This window comes from Theropithecus gelada, chromosome 1 (genome assembly GCF_003255815.1).
Source record: "Theropithecus gelada isolate Dixy chromosome 1, Tgel_1.0, whole genome shotgun sequence".
Taxonomy (NCBI): domain Eukaryota; kingdom Metazoa; phylum Chordata; class Mammalia; order Primates; family Cercopithecidae; genus Theropithecus; species Theropithecus gelada.
In genome coordinates this window covers 104,558,222-104,573,798 of record NC_037668.1, presented here as the reverse complement: position 1 = coordinate 104,573,798, position 15,577 = coordinate 104,558,222, and the positions used below count along the sequence as shown (strand labels likewise).

At 36.9% G+C, this 15,577-nt stretch overlaps 1 protein-coding gene across 7 annotated transcripts in view; it reads right to left on the bottom strand.

Moving 5' to 3' along the window:
* The window catches only part of ST6GALNAC3 (ST6 N-acetylgalactosaminide alpha-2,6-sialyltransferase 3), a 574,051-nt gene that overhangs the window by 53,486 nt on the left and 504,988 nt on the right, over nt 1–15,577 (bottom strand). The window contains exon 4 of one of the 7 annotated variants that reach the window (XM_025389531.1): nt 7,093–7,433. The exons of 5 other annotated variants lie outside the window; for them this stretch is intronic. In XM_025389531.1, coding sequence (XP_025245316.1) covers nt 7,424–7,433 — 10 coding nt within the window. In that variant the 3' untranslated portion in view covers nt 7,093–7,423. Of the gene's footprint in view, nt 1–7,092; nt 7,434–15,577 lie in introns of those variants that run through there. One more of the 7 variants, XM_025389502.1, reaches the window with a different exon arrangement.

Below are 15,577 nucleotides of genomic sequence, written 5' to 3'. Positions count from 1 at the left end.
CATATTAGAGTGGTGGTGAGAAACAGAATTGGGCTTTGTAGAATTTTACCTGAAAAAAATATGGAGGTCTTTGTTGAAGAAGCTTAAGATGGGTCAACAGTGTTATGTAGCTGTTTAAAAAGCTAAAGTCACCTTAAGTAGTTGATGAAAAATGTCATATTGTAGGAAAATTAATTCTACTTCAGTCTTCTCTGATCAAAATTAACCTAGAATATAGAAATATGATTTTGGGGCCGGGCGCGGTGGCTCAAGCCTGTAATCCCAGCACTTTGGGAGGCCAAGACGGGTGGATCACGAGGTCAGGAGATCGAGACCATCCTGGCTAACACGGTGAAACCCCGTCTCTACTAAAAAATAAAAAAAAAAATTAGCCGGGCGAGGTGGCGGGCGCCTGTAGTCCCAGCTACTCGGGAGGCTGAGGCAGGAGAATGGCGGGAACCCGGGAGGCGGAGCTTGCAGTGAGCTGAGATCCGGCCACTGCACTCCAGCCCGGGCGACAGAGCGAGACTCCGTCTCAAAAAAAAAAAAAAAAAAAAAAAAAGAAATATGATTTTGGTGTGAGACATTCATTTCTGAAAAAGAAAGAGTACCTATTATATCTGCATCATACAGGGTCCTAAGCACATAGTTCCTATAAAGATGAGTTCCTGGCATTATACAGCGCAGGCACTCTTTCATTGTTGTTAAATCATTATACAGTGGCAGGCACTCTTTCATTTTTTTTTTAAATCACTAGAAGTCATGACATATTTCAGCCTTAGTTTCTTGTAGGAATTTTTCAAACAACTGTTGGGCAATCCTACAGAGATGTTTTATAATGCCCTTCAGAATGTCAAAAGGACTTATTCCAATCCCTAATTTCCTGCTGATCTTTACCATCTGTTACTTTGACCTTTTCATCAAAGGCTCCTCAAGCTGCTGGAAGCCCTGCATGTTAACACCCAGTGGAATATTCTTCCTGGGTTTCTTCGCCTCAGTCTCAGCACTATCACTTGCATACATTTTGTTGGCCATTATGGTTTCAAACAGTTCACTAGAACACAAAAATATATGGCAGAAAGGAAGGCTCCTGAGGGGTACATAACAAACATTGCTGAAGGCTTTCAACTGAATATGGTACAGTAGAGTATTCACTGGCTGAGAACATTTGCCATATGGGGCACAAACGCTTGCCGCCTGACAGCATCCAGTACCGTCTCCCATATCAGCTCCTCATTGGCTCAGAGTATGCTGGCACTTTGAGTATCTGAAAAATTATATATTAACAGTTTGTGCTAATGAACTGTTCTATAGATAATTCTTTTGAGAAACTATTACACACACAAATAGTATTGTAACAACCCAGCCCGCAAGGGTAGTATTAAATGGTATATGGGTTCAAATTTAGTAGCACTTTAAGAGAAATAGAAATAAAGTGTTGTCTGCTTAGAAGATAACCACATGATGAGAGAAATAGGAAACAGTCAAAGCAACTAGGAGTGCGAACATCCAAAAGAAAACACAATTCACTTGATAACTACTTCCAAGCAAAAAGAAAAGCTGACTTACATTGTTCCAGAGGGCAGAAGGGGGAACAAAAACTGGGTAAGAAGAAAGCATATTTTTGTTCCACTTGAGAAAATATTTTTAATATTTAATGCTGTCCCAATAAAGGAATAGTTTACATTCTGTGATAATGAACTCCTTATCAGTAGAAGTAGTAAATGTGGATGGCCATTTGTTAAGGGGTTCATGCATTGAGTAGTGTGGTGGTTTATAAACAGTGGCCAAAAGTTCTTTGACATTCCTTCTATAGAGATGTCTATGTACCCTCCTCTGAAGTCTACGTGGGATTGTAATTGCTTTAATTAATTAAGGATGAGGAAGTGACACTATGTGATTTCCAAGGCTGGGTCATGAATGTCTATATGATGTCCACCTAATTTCTTGGAATTCTTACTTTTCAGATGCTCTGCCTCAGAACCCAGCCACCATGCTGTGATAAATTCAAGCCACATGGAAAGACTGCATGTGGGAGGCATGACTCAAATTAGATTTGAACTTTCATTTATATCCATGTGTCGCTGGAAAAATTAGAAATAAATTAAGTTCTACTAAAATCTAATATCCTAATTGTCTACGGCACCATCATTCAACTGCATGTCAGACTCAACATGTGAAACCTTCTCTTTGAGTACTGTGAAACATATTCTAAATTAAATGGTCGAGTCACACTGGTTTATATATGTATTATATTATTTAGTTTCGACTTATCAATTAGCCCTTTCAAAATGGACAAGGGGCATAAAGAGATTTCTGCAAAGAAACCATAGACTGACTAAAAAATAGTAACAAGGCAAGCACACAGACACAAGAAACTGTCAGAGCTGACATATCTCACAGGGTAAGTTTCTAGCTAGCCACAGTATCAGAGTAAAAACTGTGATGATTTGATCTCATCAGAACTAACTCAATGATTTAGAAATTACCCAGGAGACTATTGGAAGTGCAGATTTACACCCAATATATTAGTGACCCTTATCCAAAGAGTTATTGTGCTTGTTACGTTAATTAATGATGATAGTACATATGTACATATTTGTAACTAATAAATAAAATTAGAAGGTTGAAAAATATGAAATTGCCAATGTTCAAGTATTTTTGACCCATGTCAATTTCATATGGTTCAACCTAATTTGTTGAAGTTAAATGCTCAAAAATTATTTACTTTGGAGTGAGTACAGTAAAAATGTCCATGCAGACTGTTGGTTTAAGGAATAAGACACTTGATAACCATGAATTTAGTGAGTGCTTAGGAAACTGTTTACCTTTGCTACCCAGCTGTGTATATATGTGAACACAGACACATGACATGTTACAAAATTATTGCTTTCCTTGTCTGGTGATAATTTTATTATAACACATGCACTCTTTCTAATTGGGGTGGCTCCTAGCACCCAGATAGATTATGAAACACTGACTTGAATGACAATAATTATTCTTTGCCTGACTCCATCCTGCAGTGATGTATCTAGAAAATCAACATTCCTTAGTAAAAAACAAGGCTTTAAAAAGAATGATTTTTATGGGAGCTGGTGGTTATAGAGAATTTTAGTGCCAATAAAAAGAAGATGAGGATTACTTGTTCCTTTGAGGCCGTGAGGTAATTAAAAAACAATATTTAGTGGGTTTTAGAACACCTATTTCCATGAAATCTCAGCACTAAACAATTCAGGGAAATCAGAATCGATAAATCACCTAAACAGATCAGAAAAAAATGGATAAAGCAACCATAATTCTATGCTACCTCCACCCCCTCCAGATCCATTAAATTATTTCAACTTCTTGGCATAAAATCCCATAACATAATACTCCAAAGCATGTGTCTTGCTTTGGTGCTTGTCAAAATTAGTGTCTGAAAGACTGTCCAGGGAACAGTTTTCCATTCAAGGGACAGTTGCCTATTGAAGCCCCTCTCCCAAATGACTGAGAAATGTACTCTCATCCTGCACATGCAATATCAACTCTCTCTTATCAGCTAAGATTGTTCTGTTTCACGGCACCATATCTAAAATAGATTTATGCCTTAAAGTAAAAAGAGATCCTGAGCTTATTTGTTTATTTGTTCTTTCAGTCATTGATTCATTCAACAAGTATTCAAGTGACTACCACAAGCCACGCAGTGCTGAAGACACAAAAGAGTACAGCAATTTGCAACCTGGGGCTAAGGGGCTACCAAAAAGTTAGAATTCCAAACACCAGGTGAATGTGGTTCCCTAAGATAACATAAAAATGTGAGAAGAACAAAACAGGTTGTTGAAAACTAATGTATTCTAGCACTTTTGTTCTTCTCAATAATTTACACATAAACACTGGCTCCTTCAGGAGCTATCCCCAAGTTAAAGGCATATGACAGAAGACCCAGAAAGAGCAAGAGGCAGAAAGGGTAGGCCTAGTGAAAGGGAGAGGGTAGCAGCAATTTCCAAACTCCCTGGGATTCAATGTCCCCAACAAAGTGGAGAGTGGACATGAATCTGTCAAAAGAATGTGAGAACAACCTGTAAGAGCCTCCTACAAGCCAAAGATGGGACAATTTGAGCATCAACAGGGATGATGTAAGTGCAATAGATTGAAATACTTCAATAAATTTTAAATCCTTGTGTTCTTCATGATACTAAAAAATTATTGAGTACCGAGCGACTCTGTAGGGAACTAATGATAATTTTGAAAACTGTAAATAAAAGAATCAAGAGTTTATCCTCCCTTGGCTACACTAGTTGTACTACTGGTCACCAAGGAATATAAAGGAGGAAATTTTTATTATAAAAATATCACATCTAATAAATGATGATGAAGGCATGAGAAAATAAGAATACCACTATTTTGTAATCTCTAATAAACTAATGGATTTAGGCATTGAACATTAATGGCTAGCACTTCAAAAAGAGATAAAGCATATAGTGTGCTTTTTATTAAGTAGAAAAGACCACATATATGAATGTCTTATCAACAAAACCCACAAAAATCTAATATAATAAAACCTCTAGATCCAACTACTAAGTACGGTAAATAAGAGACCAAAGAACATATTAAGCTATATCGTGGGATGCAATCAGCAAAAACTAGACTGTGAGAAGGTACAGGACAAACAATCAATTTTTTTCCTTGCAGTTTGACAAATGAACTGCAAGAAGAAAAAAAGAAAAGGAGAGGAGTACCCGTATATTTTTAAAAGTCTCAAGATAAATCAATCTATGGACAAGCAATGTATGTATTTTATTTGAATTATGATTTCTTAAAAAATGTATGATGCATTAGATAATTGCATTGGCTGGGGATTTGATGACATGAAGACTGATGGTGAATTGTTTTAGTGTGGGATTGGTATTCTACTCATACATAAGAACTATGTTTTTATCTTAGAAAAGTACATAATAAAATATTTTGAAATGAAATAATATGATATTGGATTTGCCTCAAAAAAACACAGGTGGGAGAAGGGTTGGGAAGATGTGACTGACAATGAAGATGGGGCTGCAGAGTCCAATGAGTTGGTATTTTCTGGAGCTGGTGATCGATGTGTAGAGGTTTCTTTTATATTATTCTGTTTATATTTGTGTATGTTTGGATTTCTCCCCTCTCCACAATAAAAAGCAAAAAGAAAACAAATTAATGGACATATGAATTCATGTATCCAAAAGATCCGCAGGACTGGCTAATTTAGATTCTTTAAGATTTTCCAGTGAAGTTACCAGACATATAATAGTCTGGTTTTCTCAGATCCAAAGCTATACCCAACGTGAAAGCATATGAATATATGTAAGCATGATAGAATGAAAATAGAAACTCCCTCTTGCTCTCTCCCTCAGTGCATTTGTGTAGAATATATGTATGTCCACACACACACAAATTTGTGTATGCATAGGTATATCCTCAGATGCTTCTTATTTATATTCTGCTTGAAATTGTTTTTAGCCTTGTTGGAGTAGGCATCTCAGGCTGACAACAAATAAACCAATATTTCAATTAGCACAAAAACACATATCAGATTACATACCAGATAAATGATCCTGGTGGCATGGGTAGGTAGTGTTATGTAAAACGTGTCCATGTGAATGAGCATACAGATGCTGTGCCTCAAAGATTAAGGGAATTCTACACCATCAAATATCTGTGTCTAGGTTGATTTTAGCCTGGAGAAAATGCACTCGACTTAGAAATTCCATACTTTAGAGTAGCTCCCAGTTTCCTGGGGCTAATCTTTAATACTGAATAGATAAAATCTTCTCCAATCCAACAAATCAAGCAATAAAAAGATGGTTCAGCTACTTTTCATACCAAAGGTCAAAGAATCCATCTTAATACTCTACTATGAAATGCTAGCCTGATGAAATTAAAACAAGGCAACACAAGCAAACAAACAAAATCCCCAAACTCCTGAAAAGTAACGAAGTCCAGATTATGATATAATGACCTCTTGCATCTGATTGTTTACTACATCGAGTTGTTTACATAAAATAGAAGTCCTTATAGGCCTCTACATTATTTAAGAAAATTAGCATGTTTCAAGAAAGTAGCAGATTATTGCAGATGAAAGTGTTTTACCAATAGGGATTTTATGGGTGGCAAATGTGATTAGATGTTCATTAGCATCTGCAAGCCAAATATGTGGCATGTACCTCCCGGAAACACCTCAACATGGATATTCTAATTTCCACCACTTCAAATGGACAAAAGGGTTTTTATTCAGGCATAGTCAAAGACAAACAAACAAAAAACTAGATAGTAAATTAGGGCAAGTTATTTCTGTTGCTTAAACAATTATCAAGTCCCCATCTGCTGCCTAAGGATAAATGGCAAAAAGAATCGTCTGTCATTGTCATTTTTTGAAATGTGGCAAATGTTGGCTGTCTACTTAATTAGTCTGTTGTCTTCATCCACTAAACATATTGAAATTTTATAGGAGATAAATTTAGGGAAAATGGTAAATAGTCTCTTTCTCCAAGTGAACAGAATAACGACATAAAGAATGATAAAGCTGCCCTCCCAGAACCACTTGCTCCATTAATACAATTCTGCCGGGAATCCCTGATTACACAGAGGTGGGCTCACAGTTTCCATGACCACTAATGGGAGCAACATGTGCACAATGCTGGGAGGACAGTGCCTTGATGCTGTGAGGGTGTTGCTGCTAAATGTCTCCCCACTTTACCAGAGCTTTGTTTTTGACAAATACTGGTGTGCTGTAATGAACTTTAAGCAACAGCTGGAGGAAGAATACATGCCCAGTTTTCAAGGTCTATAAGAAAATGAATGCTTTTATGACATGATTTATAAATGGTATTATATCTATGAAATTTTAATGCTTTAATTTTGGGCCACATGGTATGAATTAGTGAGCCAAGATACTATCAGGGCTCGTTTTCACAAGAGCAATTTCCACTACAAGATTAAGAGGCTATAGCTCTTGGTAAAGGTTACCTTCCCAGCAGAAAGAGGCAGTGGCAAGGGAAACCTAGCATGGCATTTTCTACAAAACAATTCCCTTGGAGAAATCAGAAAGCTCTCTATTCAGTAGTCCTGTAATCAAACAAGAGAAATGGGAAGAACAAGTTTTGCCTTGATAAGATTTAATAAAGGCAAATTGAATAAAGCAAAACTGATCAAAACAGAGAAACAACATTTAAAAATATTTACATACCACAATTTCCCTTCATTTTTAAAAACTGTAACCTCATATCTGAATAATTATGCAGCAAGTCTGCAAAGCGAAAGAACTTTACATAAAGCCACGAGGTTAATCTTTGAACCACTGCATGGGTATTTGCTTTGTCTGGCTTAGTTTTGTCTGTTTGTTTCTTCCTTTCTTTTTTCCTTCCTTCCTTTTGTGGTGGGGCAGGACATGTATGTGGTGGCTGCTGTTCAATCAACCAACACTGCATGGTCACTCTGTACTGGACATCATCGGAATGGAGAAGCAATGGCAGATGAAAATTAGACATGCAAATCACGACTTTAGCTATGAGAACCCCCTCATTCCTTATACTTACTGTGAAACTGATTAATCAGGCTCCCCAGAGCTTTTCCTCTGGCATTTTTTTCTGACATGTCATCTGTAGTTTCCAAAATTATTATACAACTTTTATGAAACTAAGTCTACAAGACAAGCTCTAAGGTATAACTGATGTCTCTTTTGTAAGCCAGAGAAATTTGCACAGCCTGTGTCTCAGAAGGCTAATATTTCAGCTCTTCTTGGGGTGTTATGACCTGCATGTGTCTGGCTTCTATAGCACTAGACTGCCAAGATTCCTTGGTCTAACTGCAACAGGGGAAAAGCTATCATCAATTATGGATTGGGAGCAAACAATTAACTTTGCAGGAAGCAATTCAAATGAAAGCCAAATCGCATTTTGGACATTCTGTAACATCAAAACTTCAGTTTCTCAGGATATACAAAAACACTTCATTTTTCCACAGTGTCTATGGGTGCCATTAAATTCTATCCTTTGGCCTTTCTCTGTGTCTCTGTAAGAATAAAACACTATCATAGAGGAAAACACCCATTGCCAATAACTAATAACTAATTGCCAATAACTAATCATCCCGTTTTCCTCTGTATCTGAGAGTCTCTAGGGGAGGAGCAGGGAAATTTTCGAGCACAGTTGCCTAAGGTTTTCCTAGCTGGCCCTGACTGCACTGGCCACCTGTTCCCTGTTTAGAGAAACCATCCTTTCCCCTCCCCAACCTTCTGTTCCTTGTCTCAGACTAATGATGATATATGGGGTGCTGTGTTCCTCCTAATTATGAAAATTGCTTTCTATTGGTTCCAAGATTTTTATTTGATGTCTTCTCAGAATCTTGGCTAGCCTCTGTGCCTTGGGGCCCTTAAGTAAAATTAGATCTTAGAGCCCCCATATGGGATCTGACACACAGCTTTTAACCAGGAGCTCTTATTTAAAAAAGAAAATCTGGTTCTTTATAGAAAAGATGCTAGTTCTCTACCATAAAGTCCACTACACCACCAAGCCTGGGCTTCCATATCTGAAGAAAAGTTCCCAGACCCTGATGCCCAAATATCATCATTGGTAAATACACCATTCACCTTTTCCCTACAGATTTCCTTCAGTATGTTGCTCCTGCAAAATTGAGTGCCTTACCCAAGTTTGTGGACTCACCACCATCTCCCCAACTCCTCATATAAGAAATCTGAGAGTTAATCTTGATGCATTCACTACTCTCATATTTAGTTACCATCAAATCACCTTCCTCAATATCTTCTAACCCAATCAACTCCAATCCACCCACACTCTACTATTTTATTTGAAGATTTCAGGATTTCTTACCTTTAGTACTAATGATTGTGTCTGACACACCATGAGTGCTCAATGCATGTTTGGTGAATAAATCAATGATATAATTAATGAATAAAACCTGTTCTCTTTTGAGTGGCCACTAAGGGCACAAGAGGATAGGACACCAATTTTCAGGTGCCATTGTAAATCACAAGATGGAGGGAAAACTCAGTTGTTTTATTTTTACAAGGAAACTTAGTATGTTTATGATAGATGTTGGAAAGGAACTTAAGAATGGTTATCTTTCCATTGATGATTAAAATGGATTTCCATTTCTTCTGCATATAAAGATGAACTGTTGCTATGGCTCAAACCAACACATTTCATCACTGGCTTCTCCATGACAACATGTTCTGCATGTTAGAGTCTCTTCTCAGCTATAAAAATGGATATTTTGGCTGCTTCAAACTGCAATTCCATATTCAGAGTTTCTACTGAAATAACTCAACTATTCAGGTACCTTTGACCTATGGAAGACAGAGCTTAGGTCAACTTCTTTGCCTTAGCATGGGGCTTTAGGAAGACCACACATGGAGGAAGGGCCACCTTCTCAACTAGCCAAGTGAGCTAATCAACTCTGCTGACAAACAAGTGGCAGATCAAAGCCAGATCACCTAACAACCAGTTCTTCCATACGCTACTGGTGCTCTTTGATAAAATCTATTATTTTCTTCACCAGTTTTATGGAAGCCTTTAACACCTTAGACCCTTTCAGGGCTCTTTCTGGCAGTTTGAACTTTGAAACTTGTAAAAGAAATATCCTCAGGCTTCAACTCCACTGCCTGAGATAGTTCCCAGAGACTTGCACATGCTTTCAGCAGAAGAAACTATGGGCCCTTGAATTTCAGATTAATATAAGGAAGATCATTTTGAAAATTGGAGCTACTGGCTGGTGGAATGGGCAGCTTCAGGAAGTAGAGAGCTTTTTGTGCCTGAAGATTTCAAAAAGAGGCTGATAATTACTGCTTAATGTATCAGGGAGAGGATTCAGCCATAGAAGTAGGAGTGTAGTATAGATAATAGAGAAGGTAGATTGTTTAAATTCATCTCTGAGATTCTATGGTCTTAATAGATTCCACTTAAGTGGTGATAAATTCTATGTGCAGGCTTAAATAATTGTCAAATGGCTATAAAATATCTAGAAATAAGGCTTATAAGACTGTCTCATTTTATATAATCCATTATTTTAGATACACAGTTTAGATAAAAATTCCTGACTTTGAATTTAACACATCATCACTCAGAACTGTGCCATATACCAGGCCCTTAAAGTGTTTATTTAAATAATTTGGCTACTTTGTATTGAATTGTCAAGTTTCCTACTGGGTTATTTCTATTCTCTCTCTTCCATTTTCCATAGATTATAACTTTCACAAAGGCCTTTTGCATTATTCATTGCAGCATTTCTAGTATCTAAACAGTCCTTAGCACATAGTAGGTGTTCAATGAATATTTATTGAATTTTGAACATTTCTTACCCATAAGATTGGATGAAAAAGACAAAATTTTCTACCCAGAGCAAATATTTTCCTTGCATCCTTCTCTACTGTCCCTGCCAACCCCACTCCTACCCACAATGACTCCAAGGACTTAAAGAACCAGACCACTCATTACTTCCTAGAAGTACAAGGCCAGAGGATAAAAATTAAAATATTAACAGTACAGTGTTTATATCCGCATAAAAAACTCACAAATGTGTTTATTTTTATTTACGTTTTTCCATTTTTCATATTTATTTGTAAAATGAAATGTTATTACACCTATGAGACAAAAAAAAAAAAAAAAAAAAAGGAGAAGAAAGGGGGAAGATACTACCTTGGCTACATGTTCATTCAAATTGTACCAACATCTCTATAAACGTGGAATCAAAAGGATGTTTTTTTCCTTTTTCCTGTGTAGGTGTAACACAAATAATGTGAGCTTGGCCACATGGTCACGCTGAGTTCTGAGAAGAGAAGGCACTATGCCCTCAGGTTCCCTGTATCAGGGCAGGGGATTGCTCCCTACAGTGCAATTCACACACAGACCCTGCTCTCTCAGAAATAAGGACACCTCTCTGGGTGTTAATATGTTTGGGATGCTTGCTACCATATGCCAATCAACAATGAGATTTGTTATGTGGAAGGAAGAGGCAGGACGTGCAATGACCCTGGCCTGTCAGCAGGTTTATATCGCTTATGACATTTCAGCAAGTGACTGGATGCTTGTAAGAGGACCCAAAAGGTAGTTCCACTTGCCAGCACTGGTAATCATGTAAAAAGTGTCTGTAGCAATCAGCAGGCGCCTTGCATGCCCCCTGGAAAAGACATGGCTAAGTGACTTCTGAGGTTTGTTCAGCACTGCCTTCAGCACAGATACAACTAAGATGATTAAACCTATTTCCCCTTGACTCCCCTGGCAACTCACTTCTAATCTCACCACATCGATCACCGGGAAAAGATTATCTACTTCTACAAAACTTTTAGTTAACTTTCTGGGCTATGGTCTGACATCAGCAAAGCTTCTCTTTAACTGATAAGACAAGCAATTTCATTTTCTTCTCTAGTGAGTTTAAGGTATTAAGACACTACCTAAAATTCTTCCAAATGGTATCTTCTTGTCTCCTTGCCAAGCTGTGAGACTAACAATACTTTTGACAAGCTGAAAAATTTCTTAGCTGCCTGCTGTCTCTGCAACAAATTTCCTTCATCAACTAATTCACTAATTTGGGCCTTCTTGAGAACTCAGCTAATTTGTAAGAACAGGTGGCTTATTCCATAAGTGTTCAATAAAGATTCACACATGATTACACATACAGCATTGCCTTAAAAACAAATGAAGAAATGTGTGTATTTATGGAGAAGCTAAAGAGACAGACAAGAGATTCTTCAGTAGCTAACTGTGTGCATCTGGTGATCTGGCAAAATTCTTCCCAGAAACTGGTGGGGGAAGGAAGCAGAAGTAGGTGACATAAGGATATAAAGTCCTGGTCACATGGACAATTAACTATTCTTGGGGAAGCTACCAAGAGGTTATAGATATGAAACAAACAAAAAACTATCGATCACAGCTTCATTCTTATTTTTTCTCTATTCTTACGTTTACCTGGCCTTGAGTTTATTCAGTCATGCAACATTTACTGAACATTTAATAGCACTTAATACGTGTCAGGCACTGCTTCATTTGCCTAAGTTAACCATCTTCTCTTATTAGAAAAGAGGAAAGGATATGTTATATGGTTCAGAAAATGAATCAGATGCTGTGATATTACTAGGATAGGCAGGAAAAAAGATAGTTCATGTAAAGAATATAAAGTCAATCATTCCCCCATTTGCCTGGACATAAAATATCCACAAAAAAAAAGAGGAAAAAAAAGGAATGATACCAACAATTCTGAATGACGTTTTTGTCAAATTTAAGGAATTGGCTATTTTTCCATGAGGAATATTTAACTTGCTTAAGAAAAAATGCCGAACATCAGAGAGAGCTGGAAGATACAAAGTGATGTTATCATGACGTATTTTTCTCAAAAGGGCAATAATTTTTGATAAGATGATTGCTATAAGACAGCATAGTAAAATTCACCTTTTTTCTTAATAGGGTATTAAATTTTAAAATTTCTTAATTTTCTTAATTAAGAATTAAGGATTTATGTTGCATAAATCACTACGTTACAAACCACTGGAACCCAACAGTACAAAGTACAGTGAGTACCACAATAATTTTGAGTTAACATGTACATACCAGGATGATAATAAATTCAATCACTCTTTATATATGATAAGCAAAAAACAGCAACTCAACTCACTCAGGCATAGTGAACCTTTCTTTCTCATTCATAATCCTAGTTATTCTTCAATGATTTGATCCAGGAAAAAGTATTTACATTTATCATATAAGATGGCAAATACTTCTGGTGCTCAGAAGGTTTAAATTCAACACAGTTCCCTAAAAAAACATGCTTTCTAGAAGAAAGAGGATCTGTTTCCTACAATCTGTGATAAAATCATGGATGTGAAAATATTTCAACTGGTACAAGGATCATCGTTCCTTATAAGTGCGGAAGTTGCCTTTTTTAAAAAAGTACGTGGATACAGAGGTAGCTCACATTTTTTGGTCCAAGAGTTCCAGCTAAGGTCTAGAAACAGTGAGGGACCACTGAGAGAATTTAATCAAGAGCATGACATTGGAATTGAATTTTGCAGGAAGCCATACCAGAAGCAGGGATAATATTTCAGAAGATATCTTTGTAATTCACTGAAGAAATGATAATTAAAAGGCATTATGAATGGAAAGATGTACACAGATAGGAGATAGAATAGATAATATCTGGTGTAAAATTAAATGTAAAAGATACTTGGATAACTCAGATTTTGGCTTTAGGCCTGGATAGAAGCCTCATCCATTACCAACATTAGGAAAATAAGTCAAAGACCAATTTTGAGAGAGGAAAGGATGAGCTAATTTTGGACAGTTTGAGGTTTTAGTTGTCTAAAAGGGTACTGAAGTAGAGACATCTAGGAGAGCACTGATATTTGAGTCTCAGTAGGCTGGGAATGTGAACAGAAGAGTGGCACCTATGGACATGGACCTGTATGAAGTCATTCAGAGATTAGGTGTAGCATAGAATTAGGAGAGAACCAAAAAAAAAGTCCTTGGAGAGAATGATATTTCTGGGTGAAAAAGGAGATCCAAGAAAGGAAATGAAGAAAGAACAACCAGAGTGGTGTCCCCCAAGGCAAGAGAAGAGAATACTTTGACAAGGAGCTATGTCAAATGCTCTAGAAAGATGAGTAAAAACAAACACAAGAAAGCACCCATAAGCCTTAGCAACATACGATGTCACTGGCAAGTTTATTCATTTGGTAGTATAAAGAAGTAACTGAGTTAGAAGTAAGTGAAAATTTAGGGAGAAAGACATCGAAGGTACATACATCTTTTAAGTAGCTTCCTATGAAGTATAGACAAGTTTTATCATAGTAAATAGAGGAAGTATAAGGTTGGAAAAATTTTTTAAAAGAAAAGATGGATTGAATTAAACAACTGCACATGCTGCATGGAGTACAGAGAAACAACTGAAGATGTAAGAGAAAGAAAGGAAAGAGGAGAGGGAGGGAGAGAGGGAAGAAGAAAGGGAAGGAAGAAAAATAAGCATCTTTGGTCTAAGGGCAGAAGATCCAAAGCACAGGTGAAGAATTGTCCATTATCATACACACATTTTAAATAACATTCCATAAAGGTTGATATTTTATAAAGATATTCCATGAAGTTTTAAATGTCTTCTTGATTCAAGATGGACATTATTAGCTCAACAAACATGAGTGCACACTATTCAGAAATGGCTGGATTAACTATCTAAATTAGATCCATTATTTCCATAGTTCAGAGTATAGCTCAGCCCTTCTTTAACTTTGCTGCTTCATTACAGAAAATGGATTAGGTTCACATCTAGCCTCAGATGGAAAATGATCAGTGATTTAGACTGCCTTGACATGGATGAGACGTCACATAATTTGATTTTTGGAGAGAAAAATAGATGGTAGAAACTGATTTCCTTAATTTTATGAACATCAAATCCCAGAACATAGGAGTTTCGTGGCTTAAAAAAAAATATCTGATGCTAATGGCAGAAGTGATAAAATATGGGTCTAATCAAAATGACTCAGTATTGAACAGTAAGCCCTGCAGCACCCAATTACTCAGTGCTGTTTCTAGTGAGAAATATGATATTTGGAGTTATAAAATAACCTGCAGCCATAAGAAATATATATGGTAAGAATAAGCAGGAAGAAATTCCCTAACTGCTATCCTACGAGATCTTAATTGTAGTCCTATTAGGACAGTTAATTATTGGGGGCGTGTTATTTTCAAGCAATCAGATTTTCACATTCAGATGGCACTTCTACTAAAGTTGACTTGCTAATAAAGTTTCATTTGCAACCAGCATTAACATGATTTTATTTTGAATGTGTCATTTGATTTGCCTAGGCGTCTTGTTTTGATTTGCCTTGGCCAATTTTGCAGCAGGACAAACAAAGAATTTTCTTTAGTTCTCTCAGCTCATACAAGGTTAATATGGCAGCCCCTGTACTTAGCTAAATAAGTGACCTGCCATGCTTCTATTAATTCATTTTTGCCAAGCTGAAATCCATTTCAGACTGGAATGTTTTCTCCTCCTTGAATTTACTGAACGTATTTTGTACCAATACAACAAAATATGTCTTGGAAAGAAAACATAATTAGAAAATAGAGAGACCAGCAGGATTTTTTGTTTTGTTTTGTTTTTGTTGCTTTCCCTTCAAACAAGTGTATGTTTGGGCAGCAAAGACAGCAGTATATGGCCCTTCATTCATTTCCATAGAGAATAGTGGCTCAACTGCTGAAAAAGGAGTTGTGTTTATTCTGTAAAATGCATATCAGATCCTTTGACAAGCAGTACTCATTAAGGTCTGTTTTGTATGCCATTCGGTATGCCTGGGATGCTTCTACAGACAAGCCATCCCCTGGGGCAGTTTAACCACATTTATTCTCAATTTTCCCCTCGGTTTCTAACTACAAAAGGAAAAATAAATAAATTAAATTAACAAAATCCATTTGGAAAATGAATCTTGTGTAATGGGTTCCAGGAAATGTCTAGTGCCGACATGAATGCAACTAGCATTTCCACTCATACCCAGGATGACTTTGCTTTGATACATGAGCAGAAACACTTTTGGCAAACCTGGGATTTGAGGCCACAGCTCATTAATGTACCTGGACACGAAGTA